The 26987-nt window shown below is 44.4% G+C and overlaps 1 protein-coding gene across 6 annotated transcripts in view; it reads left to right on the forward strand.

Moving 5' to 3' along the window:
- LOC310892165 (LIM and senescent cell antigen-like-containing domain protein 1) overlaps positions 1-26987 on the forward strand; it is a 66655-nt gene that overhangs the window by 5344 nt on the left and 34324 nt on the right. Inside the window, exon 1 of one of the 6 annotated variants that reach the window (XM_083819559.1) lies at positions 4253-5454. The exons of 3 other annotated variants lie outside the window; for them this stretch is intronic. In XM_083819559.1, the coding sequence (XP_083675685.1) occupies positions 5420-5454 (35 nt within the window). In that variant the 5' untranslated portion in view covers positions 4253-5419. Of the gene's footprint in view, positions 1-4252; positions 5455-15499; positions 16400-21259; positions 21367-26987 lie in introns of those variants that run through there. 2 more of the 6 variants (XM_083819560.1, XM_083819557.1) reach the window with 2 other exon arrangements.

Here is a 26987-nt window from a genome sequence, read left to right on the forward strand (position 1 = left end):
TACCGAGAAAAAGCTGACTTCCGAAATCTTTGTTCCTTCATTCACATTTTTTCCTTTTTGTTAGCCAGCCTCAGGAAATGAGAACATTCTTTTGGCTTTCCATGCCTGAGTCACATCTTATATATATCTCCATATATATAAAAGAATATGTTAAAACATCTGGAGATGTTTGTTTCGAAGAGGTATTTGTTTTGTATTAGGGTCTCTGAGCTTTAAATGTTTGCACAGAGTTGGATGTTCCCAGAGTTTCCCATACTTCTTTGGTTACAAGGCTATGGATACTGCTGTCAGAAAAGCCTAGGGAAATACGCTGGTGACTTGGGGAACATACAAACAAGTAAAACCTTTAAAGAAAGTGAGAATTTGCTATTTTTTCTCAAAAATGTTAACTGTCAAAGAGGTTGTTTAATATCACTTGCGTCCAAATCTGTAACTGTTTGATGTCTGCCAAGCGTACTTCAAAAAAAAAAATAGGTGTGAGGAGGAATATTCCAGTAGCTATTCTCCTGTTTGTAAAAATAAATAATCTTTTAATTACTTCCTTCCTTTTTTTTTTCCTCTTTTAAAAAAAGCTACTACACCCATCTCTGCCGTTGGGTGAGCTGACCCTTGCTTGGCCCCTGCAGCGCTGCGAGTGGGCGGCGGGGTCTCGCCGCCTTGCGCCACGCTCTCAGCTCCTGCCTCCCACCAGGGTCAAATGGAGATCGTGAGACTTGGTTTAAAAAAAAAAAAGAAAAATCTGTTTAGTCAAAGCCAAGGCCAAATGTTTAACTTTGGGGGGGGTGGATAAGGAGAATAAAGAACATTTCCACCCGTAGATGTTTAATGTCACTGCACTGAGGATGGGAGAGCGGTGATGGAGGATGCTGCTGGTGACCCATGTGGCAAGCACTGGCGGAGGGGTAAAACAGGACAAACCACAGCACGGCCAAGTTTATGGTTCAGATAAGGAACCTCTCACTGTTTAAGTATTTTCATTATACCCTGTGTTTTCCTGTAGGTTTCTTTCATCTTTTATTGTCAATGGATTATAGTGGGCTTAAAAAGGACTTGCTTGTTGAAATGGTTGTATAAATACGATCCTTGGGGTATGTGTTACTTAGAAAAGTACTTATCTTCCTGAAAAAAGAACTACCTCCTTTTGCCCCTTCAACGAGCTTGTTTGCCGTCGTGTATCAAAGCAGTGCGATTTCTATAACTGTATCAAAGAATAGTGGCTTATTGTTAATTGTTTAAAATAATCTCAGAGCCTGTGGGGCTTGTTCTTTTGGCTGATTTCCTGTTCATTGAGAGACTGAAGAACTGTTTCAGGTTCTCATTTAAAAAAGAAAAAGGAGGGAAAAAAAAAGGAAAAAAGAAGGAGAAGAAAATTATAAAAGAACTCCTGGAACCAAGACAGTCCCTGGGGTGAACTCACAGATTTGCAGCCCTGTAATGAATCCCCTCTGTTGTCATCTCTAACCAGCTACAGTTTCTCTTTTTCAAAGAGAAAAGCCCCTCTCTTTCCCCCCTGGCATCCAGCTCCTGTGACATTATCCCCCATTAAATTATGTCACCTAACGCCATCCGATGCCATGCTGGGAACTTGATGTCTTGGGACGCTGGTGCCGAGCTGCTGGCTTGCCAGGCTGAGACGAGCTCTGGAGCATGGACATCTGTGGGACAGCTTTGCTGTCAGGGGAAGCAACAGGGGAACGATAAAATATTCCCGGTGGTTCTCTTTCCCAACAGGAAGCCCGGGCTACATTAAATCTATTGACATTCAAGAAGTTTAAAGCTGCTAATGATGTCTTTTTATAGAAGTTTTAGCACAAATGTATTCTCAAGGTAGGGCAGAACAGTGAAATAAGCATTTTGTGTCATCTGAAGTAAAGTTCATGTAGTTATTTTTACCGGACAGATTTTGGTAACGTATGGCTGAGTAGCTGTGCAGTGGTTTGATTTGCAGAAATGGACTTGCTGCTAAGTCCATGAGTGCACAGGTAAAAAGATGTAGCACTGTGGTTTCCATGCATGTACAAAAATAAGCACTGAACTCTGCAGAAGCAAAATGATGGGGAAGATGCTGGGTTATAAGCCAGTGTGGCCAGCAGAGCCGCTGCTGCTGTCGTAGTGATCATTTGGGTGGTGGCAGCGTGGTGCTGGGAAATCACAGAATCATCTAGGTTGGAAAAAGCCTTCAAGATGACCAAGTCCAACCATCAACCTGACCTGCTCTGTCCCACCACTAAGCCATGTCCCTTAGTACCACATCCACGCATCTCTTAAATGCCGCCAGGGATGGGGACTCCGTTGCCTCCCTGGACAGCCTGCTCCAGTGCCTGAAGAAATACTTCTCCATGAAGAAATATTGCCTAATATCCAATCTAAAGCTCCCTTGGTCCAACTTGAGATCGTTTCCTCACGTCCTATCACATCCTACCTGAGAAAAGAAGCTGACACCCAAAATGTGCTCTATCCACCTTCTGATGTCACACGTGGGTAGGCATGAAGGATGCTGATGGTACTCAGGTCAAGCAGAGGATTTTTCTTTTCTGTGTTGAGTAATGCTCCTTGTTTGGTGTTTGCGTTACAGATACTTACCAGTTCTCCCCACCATGGCATGGGGAGAATAAAATGAAAAATGCCTGAGTCCAGATTTTCTAACACAGCATGAATCCCTTTTAGCATAAGTGTTTGTAAAATGATCAGGGCTGTAGTTCCAGACCACAAGATTTTCCAACAGACTTTGAAATAATACGTTGTACACCCTGTGCACATGCTTTAAATAGTGATGTTCTTGTAGTTGGCCTTGAGGGTAGAGGAGAGACAGAGTCTACCTGAATTAGCTGGAAGGGGATTCATAGTTTGACACACTAAAAATATGTTCTGCATACCACGGAAATATCTAAAGTTCGTCTAAAGTTCGTGCTGGATCTAAAGTGCAACAAACCAAAAGTATTTGTGCCATTGGTGTCTAACAGTTCAGACTGCAGTGCTGAATGTTTCCCTAGTGCTTGAGTGGTAATGTTGCAAGGATGTTAACATATTGCATCGACTGAAAACTTTTATTTCATTTGCCTTTTCCCTTATATTGGTAGAAAAGAGGGAAGGCAAGTAGCTCATAATACCCATCTCAAATATTCTTATCTTAAAGCAAATGTTAAAAAATTACCAAAAGGACATATTTTGGTTTTGGAAATTCATAAACAGTAGAGTATATCTAAGTAAAAATAATGGAATTAATTTATTTTAGTCTGAACACTGTATAGTCCCAGTCATGCAGAGCACTTGAGTTAAATTCCCGAGTTCGCTCAGGTCAAGTTGAGAGTTTAAATTTTCATTTCCTTGGAGTCCAGAGTTCAAGTGCATGGAGCTGGCACGTCATGCCGCCTGAAGGACAGCGCCTACAGTCACTCTTGGTGTCCCTGACTCCAAGAGGAGTATATTAGCTTTCCTATGAGATATATAGATACGTATCTATATATATACTTATATATATTAGCACACGAAGCATTTAAACCAACCAAACAGGTAAAAGTTGCAGGAAAAAAATGTAGATTTTTTTTTAAGCAATTCTGCTCTAAATTATTGAATAACTTTGCTCATTGTTGTATACAAGCAGCTGTTGCAATAGGATATTGTCTCCAAAATATTCCTAGTAATCGCCTAGTCAGGTATGTAAAACACAGGATGCCTCTACTAAAGTCTTTCTTCTGAAGCAAAAAATGTGTCAGAAAGAACGATTAGCATTTTAAAACCTGAGTAGATGGTGGTACTGCATCAAAAGCGCTGTGGTAAATGGTACTTTGCTCCTGCCTCTTGCCTTCACATGTTGCCACTGCTGGCATTTTTCTTTTTTTTTTCTGTTGGAGCTTTGCAGCTGCCCCTTGGCGGGGCAGTTTGCTTGGACCGTAGCAGAAGCCCGTGGCATTGCTCCCCTGAGCTGGGTTTCGTAGTACGTGACAGCAGTTTCAGCCCTGATCTCCAGAACCTCCCACCAGCCGTATCCCGATGGGCTCGGCACACTGCGATGCACCATCTGCTCTGTATAAATGACAGAGGGGCAGCGAGAAGCAGCGACAGCTTCTGGGGACGTCCACATGTGAGGCAGCGGTCGGGAGGCTGACAAGGTGACATGGATATGGTTGCTGTCCTGGGAAACTAGCCGGGCGGTGGTATCACATTTGCTGTTTTTTTCAGTAAACACTGCTTTTTTATTTTATTTTTTTTCCTTATATATCACATTATCTTATATTACCTTCTCATGGCACGCTAGGATGTTCAGTTTTCTAATGGCTCGGGTGTATCCAGTTGCTTTTCTTCTGTAAATATGAATTTACTGCGCTAACAAGTGTGTGTTTTTACAGGGGACACCTTCAATACTTAATCAGTCTGAACCACAACAGCGACTTGTTCTTGCTCTCCAGCTTACGGCCACGCTATTAACCAGTTGCACTAATCGATATGTGTGGGGGGAAAGGAGAGGAAACTGCAGCTGAAGTCAGAAATTGTTAGCTTATTCATTAGCTTTTAAAGAGCCAAGCTGAGGTCATCTCCAGCTAACTGGCCGGCATGCTGCTGCTTGCTTCTCGAGCTCTCCTTACAGAGTCGCTTTCTGCATCGCCCCTCTGGCTGTATCTTTTGGAAGGTGAGGCCAGGAACCCAGTGGCAGTGAAGACTAAATTGACCCACGTTTTTCCAGGACTACAGGGGTGTTTTCTAAGAACACAGAACTGATTTCTGTAATGGAGGAAATGTGTCCACCTTTGAAAATAAAAATTGGAGTATTGTGGTTCAGAAGGGTTTGTCTGCACTTCCATGTGAAGAGGGAAATGAGCTGGACCACCATCTGCATCTAGCATCTCTTTAAATAGAGCAGCTTTTGCAGAGGGATTTTAGAATGTGGGGGTTCCTTATCTTTTGCTGCTTGACAGTGATGTGGAAATACCTGAGGATCAAGTTTTAAGAATATTCTCCCTCCACGCCCCCCTTTTTTTTTTGCCCTTTTTAACTCTAAGAATGTCAGTTTTGTTCTCCCTGCCTCCTGTATCTGGAAAATTTGGGCCATGCTTGTTGGGAATGGATATAGGTTTGTCCACCCTAAGGTTTTACTGTGTCATCCCTTTTGCTATTGCTGTTGTCGTGTTCACAGCCTTTAAGTAAAGGGAGGGTTTTTTTTAGTCTGTATGCGATCTTTGTGAAAATCACCACCACCACCACCCCCTAAAAAAAAGAAAGTTTTGCTAACAAAAATAGTTGTTCTATCTTTTTTTTTGCCAGCTTCTGTGATAAGAGTTGAAATGATTACCCATCAGAAATACAGGTGATTTTTCCCTTCCTCAGAATCAAGTTCCTTTCAAATCCTTGACAGTGGGGTGTGTTGCTTACTTCGGAGAAAATAGATTAGTGGAGCTTTGTGGCATTTCCTCAGGACTGCATGCATACAAATAGAGGAGCCTGCACCAGTTTAAGGTGATATTTGATTATCTTCTGCATGTTGTTAGGAACACAGAAATACCTCAAGCCATATGTTTGAACACTTGTTGCTTAACGTTTCTGATAACACGTGCAAGTGCTGGAGTAATTAACTGATTCCATGCTGGCGGGTGGTAGCAAGTCTTTCCCATTCCCATGGAAGCCAACTGAAATTTTGCTCCAGTCAGTGGTACTTGCTTAGACATAGGGGTCCATAAATGGCCAAATGAGACGAAATACGTACTAATACGTGGGAAGTAATTGTCAGTTTTGAAACTGTTTTTCTGTGTGTCAGGTATAGGTAGGAAACTATCCCTTTTTTGAGTTAGTTTTGTCAGGATGGTACAGTAAGGTCGATCTTGTAACAGTTGCAGCTCAAGAAGGTAGTTTCCTAGTCTGTTCTTTCTTGTATTTGAAGAAGAGCAGCTGCTTATTAGATAAGTGGGCGCAGCATGTTTGCCCATTTCTGTGCCCGCAGATAAATGCCTTCAGTTGAGGATGTGTAGGTTGGCGTTTACGCCTGGTAAAGTGCATCTACTGTAGTTTTTGTCTCTATAATTAGTAGGGCTGTTTCAGCTTTTTTCATGCAAAAATCTAGATTTTAATTTAAAAAAATGATTGTTGCGTTATGTGACCCTGTAGCTTCACTTATGCCATTTTTAAACAGATCCTGGCAACACCCTCTTGCTACCGTAAATGAGTTTGCATAGCTTGGCAAACCGTCATGCAGGTTTACGGGTGAGGAAGAAAGTGAAATCCTGGATCCGCAGGCTGTGAAAAGCGAGCCCGTGCAGGTCTGCTCGCTCAGGAGCTCGCCACCTGGGTGGCAGCCGGGTTTCAGTCTCACCCGGCGGGGCATGAAAAAGCCGGGGAGGAATTAAGGCAGCATAGCGCTGTTAGCATGCGTGGCGAAAGGCGCCGTTGTGTTTGCACCGAGGGCCGGCAGAGCCGTGTCTTCTGCTTGCACCCACATGCAGGGCTCTGCAGCGTCTGTGGCAGGACACTTTGGTGCGGGGAAGAAAGGAAGATAAGACTCAGAGTTTTTATGTCTGTCACTGTGGTTTTTAAGGTGCCTGGCTTATTTGGGCTGCTTGCTCAACATTTCTTGTGTTACTTTGCATTATAACAGTACTTTTCCAATGACGTTAAGAGCAGCACATTAGGATTTAATGGTACAAACATGATTCAGTATCTTCTCCCAGTCCATCATTAACCTGATTTGATTCTATACAACTGTAATGATTTATCCATTAAGCTGCTGAAATCATAGTCTGCGCAGGTTGTGTTCTGTTTGTGTCCCTAATTAATTTACATAAGGCTGCTGATTTCTGCTGAACGCTGAGCACCGCCACATCAGGTTACTGTGAGCTACCTGTTGCCTTCTCCTCTGTAACTACCTCTGTGACAGCCAGCTTCTGGAGGGAGAGGTTGGGAGGCAGTGTGAGAACACAAGGGCCTTGGTCCATCCTGGGCTCTGCTCTCAGCTGGGTCTTGATGCCATCAAACAGCAGCAGGGGGAGAAGAGGAGAGGGTCTTCCAAAATATGTCCAATATATAATTTTTCTTTTTTTAAATGAACTGGATAGGAGAGTTTGTACTGAATTGGTGTTCAGCATCACACTGCTGGAGCAATTTCAGTCCAGCTAGAGAAGCTGTAAAATGGGCTACACATAAACCGTGCCTCTAAACCACAATTTCAAGGACAATGTAGCTTACTGAAGGTCAGAGAGCAGGGCCAGGAATGGTATACAGAATATTTATTTATTTATTTTTTCTGTTTGGGAAAGAGAGCTTAAAAGCAAACAAACGCAAGCAGCAAACAAAGGAAGCCTTTGCTTTGCCAAATGTCTTGCTTATAAGAACAAGAGCAATGAGATGCTCTTGAATTGGCATCCGTCTCCTGCCTGAGGGGGAAAAGAAGAGTCTCGGTTGTTCCTTAGTGGTGTCTCTTTTCAAACCCTTTCGGTTTTTATATCCTCAGTTATAGGTTGCTTGGACTGGTTGTTCTGTGTTTGGGAAGGTGCCTTTGAGCACTCAAAGCATGTATTAGTGTTGGCCGGATTATAAAGCATCCTCTTCCCCTTAAGTAGAGGATGTTGCTCTGAATAAAGAAGTGCAGTGCGTTCCTCTGGCTTTCCGTTCAGAGGGCGAAGGCAGCCTCACGCAGTCCCGGCGGTGATATTCGCGCCTCCCTTTGAGTAGGTATGTGCTTTTTGGCATGGCTGGCCTGTATGCATTCCCTAAGATTTTATTTAAAATATGCATTTCTATTGTACTTTATCCAAGTACAAATAATGTATTAATGAAGGTCTCTGTAACTGAAAGGAATTCAGCTGGAAATCCTGTGGCTTATCTGACCACAAGGAAAGTTTTATTTTCATTTCTTTTTCTTCCCTTTTGCCTCTTGCTTCCAGTATTTAATTGCTGCTCCATTGTTCCTGGCACTGACGGTTAAAGCTGAGGGCTGCTTTCTGTTTGTTGTTATTATTATTACTGACATCTTCTTGCATCCATAGGCTGAAAGTTGGGACGCGCAGAGACCAGAATTTAAAGAAACTCTGGGCCACTTTGAGTTCATTCTTCATGGAAATCAGATGTAATTTCAAGTTTTAGGCACAGGATAGTTTAAGATAATTTAAACCTGGATTTAAAAACTTCTCTTCTATAGTGATCCCGGGAATATAAAGCATGGAGTCCCATTTCTGAACATTGTGCATGTGAAGCTGTTCTTCTTCATCCCAGCAGCACTTCAGATGTATTTTCCCAACTGGCTTTTTGAAGGTGCTCCCATTGGGTTTGCTTCCATTTCACGTAGTATATTTCACATGACATTGGTGTATGTCATCTCCTCTGGCTGTATCTCTGTCTTAAATCCATTCACTGGGATTCCTGTGCTTTCTTTCCAAGCATTCACTGCTAACCACTAGTAAATCTGGAACATATTGGGACTTGGTGGGATGTTGTGTTTTCAAGGATTCATTGTTCCCCTTTATTAGCTGTGGCTGGCTATTGCCTTCCCCTCCCTACCTCCCACCCTCAGCTGTCTCTACTCCTTTCTTGCTGCACCAGCTTTTTCTACCCGAGCTGTCCCTGTTCATTGTTGTCTTTGTCTCCCCCCTCATGCAAATCCCATTTGAGCCATTTTGTCTGCAGTAACAGCAAGATGTTTAAGTAATTTGAAATGGCTCAGAAGAGCAGCCAGAGGCCTGGCATGAAGGATAAGATCTGAAATAAATTAGAAGAGATGTGCGACATCGCATCTTCTGCTTAATTCTCTTTTTCACCATTCTTTTTGTTTTGAACATTGAGGATGAGGAAGTGTCTTGTTGTGTTTCTGTCACTGCCCAGTGTATTTTGAATCTCTTACATAAAGAAAAACTAATCTGAAATCTCTTCAGTCCTTGGTTGTAGCAAAAACAGGCACTGTGGCATTAAGTAGCGGGTTTCGTTGCAGCAGGCTGGCCTCCACTAGCACTTCAAGCTACTGTGGGGCACTTTTCCTTCCCCATTTCTAGGTTCACAGTCAGGTGGGAACGAAAAGTGACGAAGTGCCTCCACCTCCAGGTCATCACTGCCCCACAGGTTATGAACTGCAGCATGGGGGCTCTCCTGTGGAGCCACCGAGCCAGGCACGACCACTGCTGCTGCCCCTGTGCACACAGGAGCAAGGCTGGGGCCCACAGATGCTGCTGGGGGGATCCCACGGCTGAACTTCCTCTGCCCAGTGCTGCATTGGGATTTTTATGCTTTAAAAAATGAATAAATAAAAACTTCCTCTGAGCTTTTTTCCCCCCTAACGTTGAGGCAAGCCAAATTATTTTTCCATGTGTGGTTTCAGATGAAAATACTTTTCTTCCTTTTTTTCTTTCTGTCAAAAGAAATAGTGGAAAAATTGTTGAGTATTATTCAAAAACTTTATTTTTTCTTCCTAGGCTTGCTCTTTACTTTGGACTGATGCCTCGTTTTTCAGTAGCAGATGATAGCTACTGAAATAGGCATCCACAAGAGAAGCAAAGTAACTTTTTAAAAATTAATTTAGTACTCTTTTTATACCTTACCAAAAGGGAAACACCTTATGCATAAATACGGGATCGGTGGTTGCATGTTATTGACATTGTCATGATCTAGAAATGTTAATGAAATAGAGATACTGTCAGCTGGTGCTTTTTTGCTGTCCCAGTGGAATTTTGTTATGCAGTGTGTTCAAAATAACTTGGCATCCTTGCAACTCTATATTACTTAGAAAGCAGGAAAATAAATTTCGGAACTCCTTTCTTTCATCGGAATACCCCATACACAAAACTAGTGTTTCCTTTTTGTCACACACAACATCTGGGGATTTTGATGTCTTCTGTTCAAATAAGGTTGGTGATAGCTATTTTGAAAGAAGTACATCAGGGATTTTTTGGATCTGTATGGTTGTGGTATTTTCAAATTACTTCTTTGTAAGTTTTGAGTATTTATGGAAGCCCCAGGTAAAGCATGTTTCTTTCTAGGGCTTATGCATTTTTCATTTATTCCTGTCATTATTATAAGCATGTAACTTGAATTAAAGGAAAAATAAGCATATCATTCCAGGATGAGTTCTAGTGCTACTCTTCTACATTTTCACAATTTTTCCCACAAATAAAATTGGGCAAATGACCTCACACTATAGCTTAAGTTGTGGGAAAAGAAAAGTTAGTATGTACGTGCTGTTCTGAGCTCCTGACATGCAGCTGAACTTCATGACTGGCTGTTTTTATGGCAGTGAAAATAAATGGAAGTAGAAGCTGGAATGTCCATCGTCAGAGGAAGTTCAAATGATGTACCTAAAATCCACTGTGGATTAGCCCTGAATTTAGACTTTAGTCTCTAACTGCTTGTTAAGGATACACCATGACAGTAATTCTTTATCTTAACATGATCATTTATATACATTACACACTTCATAGGGGATTTATTATTAAAACCATATTTAGATTGGTTTTAAGGTCTTTGTGAATACTACTTTCTCACATTCTTTCATGAAGGGTGTGTGTCTGGAGAGGTACTTAAAAGTACTTTTAATGGAAAAAAAATCTGAGAAATACCACACCCTGTTACTCCAAAGAGATCTCGTGGTATTTTTCTTTTGCTTGTATTTCTTTTTATTCTTTTTTTGTTTCCTGAGATACATGCTACCTGAAAGTTGCACTGGAATATTTTATGGTGGTACTGGTGTAACAGCCTGTAATAGTGGGCCAGAGATGGATACCAGAGAGCAGATAAGTACTGATGTATCCATATTCCTTAAATTAGTGTTGAGTTGTGCATGGGATCATCTTTAAACCCAAAAAATCATCTCCCTTAAATCTAAACAAGGATGGCTATCAGAGTGTATGCAAGTCAATTTGAAACGGCTCGTAAACCACTGCAGTCTTCACGTATGAACAAATGCACTTCCTCTGTTCATCTGGTTGTTCATCTACCCATAATTTTTGCCATTAACTTTCCCCCAGCAGAGCCCACAAGTAACCTTTTGTGCTTGTGGTGGTGCCCTGAGGAGGCAGAACTGCAGAAAGGTGAAACTTGAGGTGATCCTTATTTTAGTCCCTACCAAGGAAAACAGGCTGTGGAGGAGCTGCCTGGGGGCAGTGGAAGTGGATTTTGGTAAAGACTGGGAGAAACAGAGGGGGGAATAAGGGACACGTAAATATATGACCTTCCGTTACCCCACTCCAGTTTTCATTTCCTGTCTCTTTCATAATTTGTCTGTAAATCATTTCTGCTGGCCTCAGATTGAAGCGATTGGGTTTCAGCAGTTGTCTGCTCATTGTCTGTAGGCGTCCTGCTTCTGTCACACAGCAGCCACTGTCCTCACGTTATATCTAGCACAGAGGTCTCCAAAGTGGGATGCATGACAATGCATTGAGATATGGGAAAAAAAACCACAAAACTTCGGTAGTATATGTACATGATTTATAAATAACTATACATAAATTGGGGGGGTGTGCTCAGTATTTTTATTGATAGGGGTATGTGATCAAAATAGTTTGGAGACCACTGCTGTAGCAGACAGTAAGTTCTTTTTTTTTTTTTTCCCCTTATTTGCCACTTCATGATGTCTCTGCTAAATTCAGCCTTCTGCAAATACAGCCTTGCCCCAGCTTGCAGACGCTGTGTAACAAAACTAATCCCACAAGTAATTCCTCTGAATACCACCCCTTCTCCAACGGAAGACGTGTCCTAAGTGCACGGGCCGGGCTAAAAGCAAAGCGTGTTCGGGGCCTGCCAACTAATTTCAATGCGTTCGCGTGAGTGAGTGTGGTTTGTTTATTTATTAATTTATTTTGAACGGAGGCTGGTGGTTACGGGGTGCCGCGCCGGGCCCAGGGGCGCTGGTGGGAGGGATGGAGGCGGGGGCCTGCGGCCTAGCGCCAAGGAAAGGACGCGGCGCACCCGGGGCGGGCGGGCGGCGGCAGGAGCGCGGGCTCCCGGAGCGCGGGCCCGGCGGGCGGGCTCGGGCGGGACCCGTCAGCCCCTCGCGGCCCGGCCGCGCCTCCGGGCCCGGATTCCTCCGGCTGCTCCTTCGCTCTTTGAAAAACACTTCCCCGCCCTCTCCAAAAAAAAAAAAAAAAAAAAAAAAGTGGTGTAAGAAATGAGTGTGCCGCCGGATGTCCCCTGCCCAGCTGTGTCTCCACCCGGTGCTTTGAGAGACGGTTTTTGAATGCCAGCCCTGCTGGCAGCTGAGGTTGGAGCTTACCACTAATGAATGCTTTGTGCAGGAGTTCAAGCCCTGAAACCCTTCCCTCTTGCTTGAGTTAAACTGTTGTGATTTTTTTTTTCCTTTTTAACTCCTGCTGGAGCGTGCTTCCAGGCTCCAGGTGGCCTGAAGTGAATATGCAAGCTCAGAGCCCTGCCCTGCACCCTCTCCTTTTTGACCCATGATAGGTGATGCTGCCTGTCTTAAATTCCCAGGCTCAGCTGCGTAGCATTTCCTAAGTTTGCAGGAGTGCTCGAGGGAAAATAGTTTAAGGACCATGAGATGCTCAAACGTAAGAGTCAGGTCCGTACATAGCAGAGGGAAGCAGACAGTGGAGGACTGTAATATGTAAAGACATTAGTCATTTGGAGAATGTGTCTGCTTTGACACCCCCTTCCAACCTCAAATAAGGGAAGAAAAACTGCCAGAGGAATAAAATTCTAGGGTTACAGTACATTTAAAATTCCACAGGTGAAAAGAAAAAAAAAAAAAGGCAATGCTCTTTGTTACAGCCAGCAGGATGGAGTAATACCTCAGCTCATCCTGTAGCTATGACTGCTCTGCTTTGCTGTAAGGTGTCCCCATCTTTCAAGGGAAAAAAGAATCAGATGATAGCGGCAGCTTAGAAAGTTTGTGCATAGCTATTGTCACATAAAGCAGAATTAATTGTCAGAGCTTTAAAATATGTGCAGTGTGTTTACTGGCTTTCTGCAAATTGGCACCCTTAGAATTTTCTGGTAGTAATTGCACCAGAGCTTTGTGCTTCTAAAGTCCAACATAAGACTTTAATGGTGAATGATTACATATTTTTTTGGTTTTGTCTTCTGAAGAATACCCTTTTGCTTCTTACCAGCTTAAACATTCAACACACAATCCTGCCTCTTTGTTATGGTATGTAATCCTGCACCTTCCAACTGTACTGCTATAAAAGCACTGATCCAGAAAATAAGTCCTTGGATAAGCCACTTGGTGAGGGGAGGAGGGTGATGGGCAGGGACTGCAAATCTTCTTGGGTGATGAAGCTGGACAAGGTGCTGGTATGATTTCTGCAGATGTAAGACCCTAGTGCTGCTGGCCTGAAGGGGTGGAGGAGTTCCTGAGCATTAAAGCCCTGACATGCAACATAGACACGCGGATTGGAATGGGCTGGCCTGTGAAGAGACAATTTTCAGGCTGCCATGACTTCAGAAAGCATGTTGTATGTATTTCCAGTTAGTTAGAAAGTCCCTCTGCCTGGAGAAGATGAATCCGTATGCATCTTTGCACTCTTCATTTTCTTAACTCCCCAAATAGAATGGGAAAAGAGCAAGAGGGGAAAGCAGCATGGTGGGTGAGGTGGAAGGATAAGCACTGAAATCTTTTGTTACCCACATGGTAATGATTTCTGTTGCTAGTATGCAAGTATTCTAAACAGTGTGTAACAAAAAGCTTCAAGGAAGTTTGGTGTTGACACAGATTTATTCAAAAATCGAAACCCGGCTAATAACGTGATTGATGTTCAGTAGTCAAAAGAGTTATTTGTAGGTAGGTCATCTGAATCAGAGAGCCTACAGCCCCTTTCTGAATCTTTAAAGTACCTTACAGTTGTCAGAGGTTGTGTTGGGAACGCTTGAAATTTTAAAGAGTGACTCACTGTATTTTCCCCTCCAAACAATTAAGCTGAGTTCATCTTCACTGGTCTGATATGTAATAACTTGTTTTTCCCATTTCTGCTGCCTAAATTTATTCCTCTAGTCTTGTTAAATGTAAACTTTTTTAATGAATTTTTATGGTGCAGTCAATCAGTAACTGAGAAGTTCACATCTGCAAGTAGGATTGCCACAGATGTCTGAATTACACCATAATTCTGTGCAGTTTCTTGATCTAGGCATCGAGCAAATCCTTCTTGAAAGAAATCCAGGCTTTGCAGTCAGTAAGTTTTCTGGCTTGTTGCTGTTTTGCCAGGCAGGCGTTAATGCCCTAGCTCTCATTTCTGTTCTGTAGTGCAGCCCAGGCTGGGTAGTCAGGTCCAGAGAGATGTTGTCTTGGCTGATGCTTCAGCAAGAAACCTGTTAGATGCAGTGAGATTCGCATAAATAATAAATGTCACCTGGTAGTGTCCATGCTCTGGCTTTCTTCACCAGCCAAGCTGCTGTCCTTTTTGCAAAAGTATAATGGGACAACGCTTGCAGGGCCTGGTGAGAAACTTCCAAGCTCTGGGGCCAGAGAGCTTGGGAGGAAAGTGGTTAACGATAGTGTTAGCCAGGGTATGAGTGCTGGATGCTCTGTAAGAGCCATGGATTCAGCGCTGTCTCATTTCCTCTTCCAAGTCTCGCTGGGGACAGGGGAGCCCATTAATGACATTTTCCATCATGGGCTTCAGTTTCACAGCATGAGGCTGGTTGTGCAGCCTGCTTCCAGCTTCACACAGCTGGCAGTGAGTGCAGCTAGGATCAGTATGAAATGTGTAAATAAGTTCCTAAAGGGGATTTATCTTCTGCTCTTTCCATACCATTCCACCGACATAGCCTTTCCTTTTGCATTGAATTTTGTTTATTTTCCCCTGGCTGTCACTGTTATCGTTTAATCCTTAAAGATAATAGCAATGTGCAGCAATAATGTTCAGGAAGAATGCTTTTCTCAACATTCATGTCAAACAGTGAGATACAATTTCGGTAATATTTTGGCTTAATCATGTGCCTGTGGTGCCAGCAGTAGTACAGAGACCACTGTAATGCTTGTTAGGGATGCGTTTTGAGAGCCCATATAAAAGGCCCCAGAGGGCTAGCAGAAGAGTGAATGCATGGTTTATACTTGAAAAAGGTGGCAAAAATAGACTGCTGGAGGATTTAAGACCAATAAGCCTAACTTTGATCCCTAGCAATGTATGGCTATGGTTAATGCTCAGTATATAAACACTAAGAGAATGGTACAGTATTTAAGAAGAAGCGTGGATTTCCAAGAACAGATGAATTCAAAGCAGTCAGTATTCCAGCTCTGACAGGTGACCTTGCATAGGGAGCAGAGGGGAGGCAATGAATGAGGTCTATCAGTGGATGCTGGCTCGCACAAAATTCCACCAGCAGGCAAGAGAAAAGTATTCCAGAGCCGTCGTGGTTAGCTTTGTTGGAGCACAAGCCTTGCAGCTTCTCCTGCTTCTTGTATGTACCCATTCTCTCCTGCCCCTGCTTTGTCACTGTCCTGTGCCATTTGGTGAAGTTCTACTGCTACCACCTCACCTTCCTTCGTCTTCCCCTTCCGAGATGTGTCGGTTTGGACTCCAGGCTGGGCCTCACCGCTGCGGGCTGTGTTTTGTAGGGAAGCACTTTTCACTTAGGAAATGATCGTCTAGGTGAAGTTGCTGGAAGGAAGTCGTACATATGCTAGAAAAAAAATAATAGCATTTGATCGGGAATTGTTGTTATGACACAAAGCCACCAGCGGACCCTACCCAACAGGACCTTACAGGAGTTCCTCCTTTCCCACCGGCATTCAATAACTCGATCGGCGACCCGGACACAGCCTGTGAAGTCCGCAGGTGCCCCTGACTTGGAGGGGTAGCAGCAGCCTCGGGAGGCACGGGAGAGGCATTCAGAGTGGTCGTGGCAGGCTGAGAGAGGTCCACAACGAAGAGGCTGAAGTGTCACAAAGAGAAGTGCTAAGGAAAGCACTCGTGAAGGAGAATTCAAATGGCCGTGGCATGCTGAAAAGGAATCTGGAGGGTGTAGTGAAAGGACCTAGCATTATGATGTACTTGCACTGAAAAGCAGATCGTCTTTTGGAAATGTTGTGTGTAAAAAACAAAGGGTGGTCGACCTAGATTTGTTTGAAAGGGCTGTGTGTTCATTACTGAGACAGCCTGAGAGCAGTCCTGCCAGAGGAGGACAACAGAGAGGCCTTGTTAGAGCCTAAAAAGCACTCGGGAAAGACCGGAGAGAGCGCAGCATCCGCTAGTTGGTGCACTCCGCTTTACTGAAACCCGGGAACAGGGCTGCTTCCACGGACGGCAGATCTATTTTGGTTGTGAGCTAATGTGTCTGCAGTCTCCATGAGCGAATTAGGAGGAACGTGATAGCCCTGCCCGGGAGTTAGAGTCGCTCTTCTCACCGAACAGCCTTGCCTCCTGTGTGCCCGTCCACCAGAAAGGAGATGGTGCGGCCGGGTGGGGGGCTGCAGTCAGAGGAGGCGAAGTGGGACGCTGCCCTGACGTGCCCCTGCTGCGTGCATCGGCGCGGGATGGTAAGTGCCCACGGCCGTGCTGCCTGCATGCGACAGGTACGTGTGCCTCCCCATGTGTCAGGATCCGGCCACGAGGAACGATCCAGCCGTGCCGGGCAGCTGTAGCCCCGCTGTTTGTGTTCCCCCATCACATACTGCAGAGGAGGCAGGAGGTAAGAAAAGCAGTGCTGATCTCTTCCCTTTCTGGCCCTGAGGATCCTGGCTTTTTAGGGTCTGGTTGATGCAGCCCTGGGCATCGTAAGGGGAATTATAACAGTAAGCAGGACCACGGGCAGATTCAAAGTAGGCAGCTGGATGAACATGCCTTCAGGGATTCAAAACTGGTGAGTAGCATTCATTAGCTTTGGGGCAAATTCTGTGGTTTCACTGCCCTGCTCAGCAAGAGCAATGCCGCTTTCACATCTTCCAGGGGTGTGCTGGTGGAAAGGTCGAGCTTCTCTCCTGTCATTCCCATTCATGTTAGAGAAGAGGAAGCTTTTGACAGCTCCCAACACCAAATACTTGCTCAGCGTCATGATGTGATGGGAGAGCAGCGGGCAGGGCAGGGCAGGGCTGAGGAGGGGGAGAAGGAGGAGGAGGAAGAGGAGTGCAGCCCGCAGCGGTGCGCAGCTCTCCAGCTCCATCTGCGGGGAGTTCTGCGGGGTGCAGGGATGGGGTCACCCCTCCACCTCAGGGGAGATGCCTTAAAGCTGCCGGGCAGGGACCCGGTTTGGACAAAGCCAAAGCTGTCAGGAAGCGCTGGGTGGGTTTGGTGCGAAGCAGGCGAGGGAGGTGACGAGCTGTGGTTCAGCTCTGTGGCAGATCTTGTCATCGCAGTGGGTGCAGGGACAGCTCTGTGACTTCTTGTGAGCCCCGGGTTTCAGCTGCCTCGTGTTGGCAGGGGGAGGCGTGCAGCTCACGTTCAGATGACTTCCGAAATGTGTGGAAGACATCTTCTAATGGCAAGGGGAAGCACGTCACTGATTAATGGGGAAGGATGATTGCAAACCTTGAGAGGGCTGGGATCAGAAGGTCCTGAAAAGATGCAAAATACTGTTTTTACAAAGTTGCTCTTGGTTCCAGGATTCCCCTGGCTGCGGCTTACCGTCCCAGGAGGGGTCACCTCCTGGCACCACCCCAGCTGAGGGAACTTCTCACTTTAGATGAAATGGAGAGGTGCTTCTTGCCTGCTCCCTCTTCTGTCCCTTGTGCTGAGAGTGGCACATATCCCTCCCTTGCTTGGCACCAGCTGAATTCACTAACCAGCTCCCCCCCTCCATAAAAAGGTCATCTTCTGGTGGGTTGCAACAGCTCGGAGAGAGCTCTGGTGAGAGCAAGAGATGGCCCGAAGGAGGGCACTGCTCCCTGCAGCTGGGGTTGGAGGTGAGGAAGGAGCATTGTGGTTGCGGGAGGAAGAGCCGGGGAACCTAAGAAAAGGAACCAGACTTTGCGCTTTCAGTGGTGGTGAGCTCCTAGATCAGCCCAGTCATCTCACGTCTACACCCTGCGCAGACTGGAACAGCTGAGACGTGAGTAAGTGCTTCCTTCTGCTTTGCTCGGTGAGCGGTGACCCCTCGGGGTGGCAGGGCAGGCAGCTGCAGGGTGCGACTGTCTGCCTTCTCCGCCAGCCCCTGGCAATGCCAGCACCTCCGAGAGCTCCTGGTGGGGAGCTGCCCAAACTGCCCGAAGCAGGGAGGAGGGCACAGACCTGACCTGGAGCTGCGGGGCATTCCGGAGCAGCCCTGAGGACCTGCTGCTGCTCTGGTTCAAAGAGCAAAGGGAAATCCTATGGGAAACGTGGGACTGAAGCAGTTCCCTCCCATAGGCAACCTTTGCTTTACAACACCGGCCTAATTCCAGGCCTAGCCCATGCTCAGCCCCTCTCCTCTCCCTTGGGGGCTGCCACCCCCTCTTCTGCTGGTGCTGGAAGCTCAGTGCCAGGACCTCACGAGGTTGTCTGGGGTGGTTGGAGTGGCTCCGTGCTGCACTTCCCCATTATGGCTCGTCTGCGCAAGCGGAGACCGCAGAGACAGGGCAGTGCGCGTTAGCAAGGGCTGGCCTTGTCCCGCTCTCTGCTGTAACGTCCTTTGCAAGTTTTCTTTCAGCACAGCGTTTTGGCTTGGTTATACAATAGGACCACCTACTCTGAAGTAAACAAAACTGAAAAATCGTGTTTACCCAGGCCAAATTCCTTAATAAATGACTCAGACTTGTTTTGTTTTTGTTTTTTTTTTTAAAAAAGTGTTAATTTAAAAGTTAACGCGTGTTTTCCTAGTTCCCTTTTAACAGATGCTTATTGGCATTTTCCATGTAGTCACGCAGCTTTTACAGTCACCATGAATCAACCAACTGTCCTTGGCTTCCTTTGAAAGTGGGCCTGCTGGCATAGGAGCGATATATGAAATACGCACTGGAATAGCAAGTGGCCTCTCTTTCATTCGGCACTGCAACAGCTTTATTGTGATTTTTTTTTTGTATCCTCAGGAACAAACCGCACTTACCTTGACATTTGCCGTGCTGCTTTTGAGAGACAAAGCTGCGGTGCATTCTTTCTCCTAGTCTGGTAAACTGTCTGGTGATAAATTTAATACAACTTCGCTGCTGTTTCTGTGCTTGCGGGACTTCACAGGAAGAGATAAGAAGTTCAAATGAGGAAGCACTATGCGGCGTTATAGGAAACAGCAGCTTGGAAAGATAACTTACATTGTTAATTTGTCCAGAGAAAAGGGTTACTGATAAGGTTAAGTGGCCTAAAGACAGAAATAGCAAGAAGGAGAATGTAGAGAAACACAGTGGAGAAGAAAAAGCAAATTTAATATCTGTTGTTATGGACTAGTATTATTTGGTGCATACAATCAAAATATTCAGGAAAGGTTAATGAGATGAGTGCATTTTCTAACAAAAGTCTTGCAAGAAGGCCCTAAAAGGCAAGGCATTGTGCAACAGACTTCAGAGATGCATTGAATATTGCAGATAAATACATTACAGATAAATAAACTAAGTACAGTTTTAAATATCCAAATAGATCTGATTTCTGCAGTACCCTTAGTGGCACTATCAAATCCCAGCACAAATGTTGTGTCTCAGAGCAGCACATCAGTTTCTCCATTAAATGCTGCTGTAAATCAGAGGCTGGCCCTGCTCAGTTTCACTGCTTTGGAGAATCAAGGGCAAGTAGTCATGTTTTCCCATGCTGTATTTGCTTTTAACTTTTGTTTTGTAAAACAAACGCTAATCTGAAAAGGACAGGAATGTTAGAGGTCTTCTCCATAAACACACAAATTGATAAATACCTTTCTGAGCGATCAAGAAAAGAACAGCAATTTTCTTGAATTCCTTTATAAACTCTACAAGAATATTTTGCAACCCCTATTGTCAGTATGTGGTTGAATAGTGTGAGGAGGGTTAGATACTTGTGGTTAGAAGATATGAAACCTTTAGAAACTGTTTGACGTGCTGTGTCCAATCCACTGTTAAATGGAAGAAAGCTACCTTAAGCAAATTGCATAATATACGAAAACTGCATCTTCATAGTTTGTTCTCTGTAACCAGTAGCAGACACAAGTCACTTCATTAAGAGCACGCAGTGGAAAATGCTGCTCGGTAGATCTCTTCTTGCGTATGTTGGAGCCGTACTGCTGTGTGAGTCAAGCTCGGGGGAAGTTCTGCCCAGATGCATGTCCTGCGTGTCCCCTGTGGAGGCTATGGCCTCGTGAACGTTCCCCGTACGCAGTTTTTGCCATCTCGCTTCTCCATCCCCATCACTGGCAGCTGCACTTGACAGAGCTCTGGTTGTACAGCAGGTGGCAGGGGAATGTTGTGTGTCTTGGGGGTACTGCTACTTTGACCTGTAAAAGATTGCCTGGGGTCTTTGAAGTGGTGTCAACAAGATTCAGATTGCTTTAGGAAAACTGAATTTGGGCCTGTGTCAGCACAACAGAGATGCAGCTCGGCTACTGTTCAGCCATGTAGGTTGATGACAGTAAGCTGCTCTAGGAGGCGGTGGTTGTTTTTCCATTCCCAGTTAGTCCTTGCCCAGTGCTGAGGCTGGCAGAGAAGGTGGTCTTCCAAGAGATGGAGAGTGAAGCTGTCTGCCTTCATCTCAGGAAAGAAGGTCAAAGGGTTTTCCCCATTTTGAAGCAGGTGGGAGAGTGGGGAGAGAAGGTCTCTCCTTCCCTTTGACATTGGTAGAGGTGTTTGTGGTGTAGGGTGCCTCTGTGCTGCTGTTCAGTGCTCACCTGTGACCTCAGGTGTTGCTCTTCCCAGCTGGGGACCTGTGGCTCTCTCATATTCCTTGAGATTTCTGGATTTTTGCACAGTGTTGTTGCCTGTTACTTTGCTTTTTGACTCCTGAGTGAGGAGACCCTTGAAGACAGCCATGCAGCAGACACGTGGGCCCCTTCTGAAACCCTGTGCTGGAATCAGCCACAGTTCGCCCTCTAAGCATGAGCTAATCAACCTGAGGACTGCTGTGGGAGCATAAAAAGCCACAAGTTAAGGTAAACCACAGAAGGGACGGAAGTTATCACATTCACGTTCAGTCCCTGGAGCGTCAGGAAACATATGAGAATACCTGAATGATCCCAAGAAGTGGATCTACAGCTGTTGGCTGTTCCCTCTCCAGGCTTTAGTACTTTTGTCATTTTAAAAATACAGGTGATAAAATTAAAGCTATACTTTTCTTTCAGGGAGATGATTTGCTTCCTTCTCTCTCCTTGGTTGTTTTCAGATGGACAATTTGCACGATGGATTTTGTGGAGCCTAAACTGTGAACTTTGATGTATTTGTTGTGCTCTTCGCTGCATCACATTTTTTTTACAGGGTGAAAGAAGGAAGTGGTTTGCTAAGTCACTTTTTTCTTTTTTTTTATCACAACTACCAGTAATAACCACAGGGAAAATGTGCAAACAGTGGGTATTCACTGTAAAGCTATATATGGGAAAGGCTGCTCATTGTGAACCTGCTGCCGGCGAGGATACACCCTGTTAGTAAGTGTCCACCTGTACGTACTTGGGTCTGTCTCTGCTTTTTGCTGGAATGCAAGCCATGCTGTTTTTAGAGCCAGAAGTTTGGCAGCACGTTATATGGTCTCTCAGTTGCTTGTGGGGAAATTCTGAGCAGGAGCTGTGTATGGGAACAGTGATAAATGAAATTAGGAAGAGGATAAGTAATAGTTTAGCTTGCTGGGTTGCCCTTCTACTAAAGCGAGCGGCACTGTTAATAGAGGTTTGGCCAGAGTCCTTTGGCGTTCTTGAAATGTACGGAGGTGTCGTGGTGTCTCCGGTACACTTTTTGCTGTTGCTCATCTGGAAGGTTTTTAGGGAAACCGTTTTGTCCTCATGCAGGCTTGCAGAAAGAGGATTCAGGGTTCGTTTGTAGATGTACACCATCCCTAACCGTGCTGAGCAGTGGGGTACTCGGTAGTGCCGATCGGGATGGTGAAGAGGATGTGTTTTGGAAAGACCAGCACAGACTAGCTGAACCCAAAAGTGTAATTTCAGTGGAAAGAATGGATTTGTCCCACCTGGTACCGAAATTTTTCCCTCTGGTGCAATTTGAGGGAGTTCTTTATGTTCAAAAGTCAGTCACTTTGCCAGTGAAGCAAACCTCAGGTTTGGTGCTTTTTAGGTTTAAGACATTTGCTCTAATATAGAAGTCTTAAGGATGTTTTTCATGTGCTTTAAAATGTTTTGAAAAATCTGTATGAGGTTATATTTTTATTTTCTCTGCTGAATCTAAAAGTGCTTTTTGCAGTATTAAAGGGCAACTTATTCGTAATTTTCAGGATTAGTTAGTTTTGTTTCTTTCATGCTGTGAATTTATTTTTCTGTATGGAATTTTTTGCATGGATACAGATTACAAGTTTAATAACCTTGAAACCAAAATGTATATAGTTAAAAATTAAGATTTTAATGAGTGACTGAAAATTGCACCTTACCTATCTATGTCTCTTAAGTCTTTACATGCATTCAACTTTATTTTTCTAGACACGAGCTATGTTGTATGTTCCGCCTTAAAGAGTATATTTATTTTTATTTCTGAAATTATTGTACTATTTATCTCTGACCTTTTCAAGGTGACGTGGTTGGTTCATTAGTGCAGTAATAGTCTGTAAGGAACCTCTGCTTTCTGCCTTTCTTGGAAATGCCAGAGTAGAGGACTACTTCCTGGTATGCCTGATCTGCTGTGCTGCCTAGAGGGTTTCTCTGTGCTCCTTGCCTCGTTTTTTGGGAAATACGGTCTCTCTGTGAAATGGCCTTGTAATATGTTTACAAACATACCACAACGAATATCCTAGCTTCTTCTGAGCTGCTAAATCGACAAGCCGTGCTTTGTACAGCAGTACTGCGTAATTTCACCTTCTCATCCTTCTCCTGACCCCGGTTCCTCTCAGGAGCCCAGGGATGGATTGTCCTTTGAAAACCCCATTGCTCGCGGCCATGAAGAAGCTTCAGCTCTCTTTGTTGCTTTGGTGGTCATCATCTGGTTGTGCGCCGTGCGGTGGTAGTGGTGTCTTCAAGCATGTCCATGTTGTGGGGGCCACCAGGAGCTCGTCCGTCCTTCTCAAAGGGAGCATGCAATCTCCCGCCTTTGCCAGTTTCCTTTCATTTCAGTGTAAAAGTTATGAAATCTTGATGAGAACTTTGTCTTTCTCTGCTTTCAGTGCAGCATTAGTCATCTGAAAATTATTTGTTAGACGGAAATCAAAGGGGCGAGGAGAATTCATTACTGGGCACTCAAAAGAGGAAGCAGTTTTTAGGCAGCTGTCTTTTTGTTCACATTTATTTAACCTCAATTGGTGGTATTTTGGAGAAAAATTAAGAAATCCTAACTCTCCCATTCTTTCAGCGAAGGGGAAAAGTCAGCCTGGGGCCTGTTTTGAGATCTCCCCCTCACTGTCCCACAAAACCAGGTCTTGTTAGATGGAGCGGATCAACTGACCTTTCTGCAGCTCTCAAGGGGCTCGCTGGCTTTTGGGGCACAAAACCAGCCATCAGCAAAGTGCCGAAACACGGAGTGCTTCCTTCAGTTGCCACCCATTTTATGGTTCTACTTTTGTTGTCTTTTTTTTTGTTGTTGTTGAGGCTTTCTTGGCCTTTTGTAGTGTGTACCTGGGGAACCAGCTGGCTCCAGGGGCCTTAAACCCCATTTTCGGGGGTGTTTTATCTCATTACAATTCATGAGACATTCTGGATAGATCTACAGTAGTAGGGTGCTGGTGGAAGACAACTTGTTTAAAAATGTGACTTCTCAGGTTGTCCTCCTGAGAAGGTTTGAAAATCTCTATTGGGAAGAGGCTTCTAATACTGAGACTGTAAAATGTTTCTGAAGGGAAGGTTCTCTTTCTAGAAATGCAGATTCGGAAGTGCTTGTGTGCCTTACCTGTGTTTTTCCACATATCCCAGGCTATTAAAATGTATTAAAATCCTGAATTTGCTGGCTTTGTTACCCTCACCTCCCTATCTTTGGGGTTTTGTCTTTTTTTTAAGATGTTTATCCCATGGTGTTCAGGGTCCATGTGAGTATTTATATCCATCTGAACCCTTCAACCGCTTTCCGGTTTGTTTAACACTCTTTTTTGAGAGGCTTATTTACAAACAGCAGGGAAGACTGATTCATGCTCTGTCACATGTTTTCCTTGCACTGTTACTCATGCATTGATCATCAACTGATTAACAGCATACATTTCTGGTTATAATACTAACCTGCATCTTCAGCTGCTGGTCTGTCATTCCCTTCTGGTCTCAACTTGGCCCCAGTGTGAATTACTAAAGTGAATTTGGGTTAATGAACATATCCCTCTGGCTGGAGGGAGAAATGCCGGAACTGAGCAAGAAGGCAGCGTTTTCCCAGCAGAGGGAGTTATTGTTAAGTACATCCTCAAGCAGGTTTCCACTTGCTGGAGAAAAATAAGTGTTTTGCAGCTGAATGTTATGCATTCTTTGGGCAGAAGGTCAGGGGGTGCAGAGCTCGGAGGAGGCAGCCGAAAGAACTTGATTCGCATCCAGATGGAGGAAAGGTTTTTCCCACGCTTGCCCTTACACCACGCTTGCACATCACCATGTAGTTTTTTATGTTACTCAGGCGTAGAAGAGGTTAAGGTAAACCAGCAGCTGTTGGCAAATCATGGCAGTAGCACTTGATCACTGGACATAAGTCCATAGCAGTGCTTTGCAGTGTATGTGGATAAAGCGCCTCAGCTCCTAGTGCCATCCACAGATTAAATATGCATGCTTTGGGATTGATTGATTGCTAAGTGGAGCAGGGCAGGAGACATCAAAACAGATGTGGGAGTCCTATTAGGCACAAGGAAGGAAACATGTAATTAGTTAATTATGTAGCTCCTTGAATCAACCATTTAGGCTCCTGTGAAGCTTTGAAATTTTCCTTTCAAGGTTCACGTGCATAGATCTGTGGCTTGATTTCTCTCTGCTCCTTTCCTTTTATCTTCATCTGCTCCAGCAGTGACCCAAGGCATTCTTTGTCACCTGAGGCTCACCACCCCGGTGTCATTCAGCACCTCACTTGCTGCTGGCACATCGCAAAATTTGCTGCCTCCTACAAACCTACCAGAAGAGTTGTCTCCATCTTCCTTCACTTGCTGCCGGGATGCTTCCCGCTGACCTGCAAAGCGGGGCCTGATGCTGGCTTTGCCACTGGCACCGTTCTCTCCATGGACAGCAAACCGTGAGCAGAGCCGCCTCTTGTGTCTGTGGGAAGGCTTTCCAAGGAAAAGCATGGGAGGGAGAGTAGTTTTTAATATTTATTTTTTTTTAATTTTTTAAAGAGTGTTTTTCTTCCAGACGTAGTGAGAAATAGTTGAAAGCCAACACTCTGGACATGCTACTTTTGAGAGACTCACCTCAGTGATAAGCTGGGCCAGCAGTGGGGATGGAGAAATGATAAGAGGTGGAAGAATGTGCCCTTTCTTCTGTCCCCACTGCTGGCACCTTTTAACTGTGGGTGCTCTACAGGCATCTGTGTGCCCTTCTCCTGATGCTCTTTGGATTTATTTTTTTGACCTTTCGTGCTGCCTTGTAAACAGCTTTTTCTATCACTTCGAAAATCTTCAAACTAAATTTAATTGAAGTCGGGTCATCTGTTCAAAGTTAAAAAAAAAACACAAGACTGTGCCACTGGAGCGAAAAAAAGAAGATCAATAACGTTAATAAAGGCTTCTCTGTGTGGAATGAGAATGCTAAGACCTTGTCTTTCCTAATCTCTGTAGTTAACGTGTGTTCTCTGCAAATGAGAACTCACGAGGAAATGCACTGAATTAAAAGTACTTTTAAAAAAATTGTTATTATTCCTAAATCCACAACATGGGTTTTATTGTCATAGATTGTCCCTATGAACATAGTGAAAAGTGACGAGTCATAGCCTGTCTTAAATGATTTTTAACTTGCAGAATTCTGCTGAATACCCACAGTCCCCAAAGCAATAGCACTTGCTCGGAATTTTGAGCGATGTTTCAAAACACTTGCAAGCACAAACACTTGCAAAACACTTTTCAGGCATGAGATATCAGTGAAATTCAGGCTTGACATATCAAGATAAATGCCTTGTAGGACTGAAGTGAAAACTCAAGTATGACCCTTGTAACACATAACAAAAAGGCATTCATAGGTTGGGATGGATGAAGGACTTGCGTATAGTTTCAGTTTAGGTTCTGTCTTTTGGTACTTAGACACAGATGAATATCTTCCTCTAACAAAACGTTGACAGCATTGTGCTTATCAACCAGATTGCAGCAGCGACATAAGCAGAACTTTTTCTTTGGGGGAGGGAGGAAGGCCGGTTGCATGAGTGAAGAGTCATACACTCAGAAATGAAGGATGAATCTTCAAAGCGCAGAACATGAAAGGAGGCTGTGTGTTGCTGGTAACAAGAGGAGCTGTGGCAACTTGGCTGGTCCTCAAAAATTCTCCTGGAATGTGAAAGATCCAAGTAGCCCCATCCTATGCAGGAGGAATGTAAGAATGTAATCTCTTAAAACTGAATTATAAACAGGAGATAGAGGCTGGAAGGTAAGAGAAGGTTGGGGGAGCAGGAGGCACTCGCTTGGGAAATTCTTCCTGCAGAGCTAGCTCCATCTGAGTCGCTTTCGGGAAACCTTTCAGCAAGTTACTGGAGAAAAGTCATTTGCATTCTCCAGCACCTCTTTGACAACCACCCTTACAACGTGTATTTGATATTCAGAACTTAACAGTTGAGTAATTTAAGATCTGAAGCCTTGTCTCTCGTGAGAATTGATGTGGGATCCCACGGGGCAGAAAAGGAATTCTGCTTGGATTTCTTCCTGCAGACAGCTAGTAGCTTATCTTCAAGTCCTCCAAAAAGAAAGTATTTTCTAAAGCAGCTTAGACCCCTATCGAGGCTTGCTGAAGAAGCCAGTTAAAAATGTATGCTGTGGAGTTGCTTACCACATCTGTCTTAAAAAATAACCATCTTGCCCTCCTTTAGATTGAGTCGGATTTGATATCGAGCAGCTCTGTAACAAAACAATTCATTTTTGTTCTTGGACTTCTTGTATTCCTTTAATATATGTGCTCTCTCTGCTGGTATAGATTTTAAATTTTAATAATATCAGTTTGGTGCAAGTGAGGTT

This window comes from Anser anser (assembly GCF_964211835.1).
Source record: "Anser anser genome assembly, chromosome: 1".
NCBI lineage: Eukaryota > Metazoa > Chordata > Aves > Anseriformes > Anatidae > Anser > Anser anser.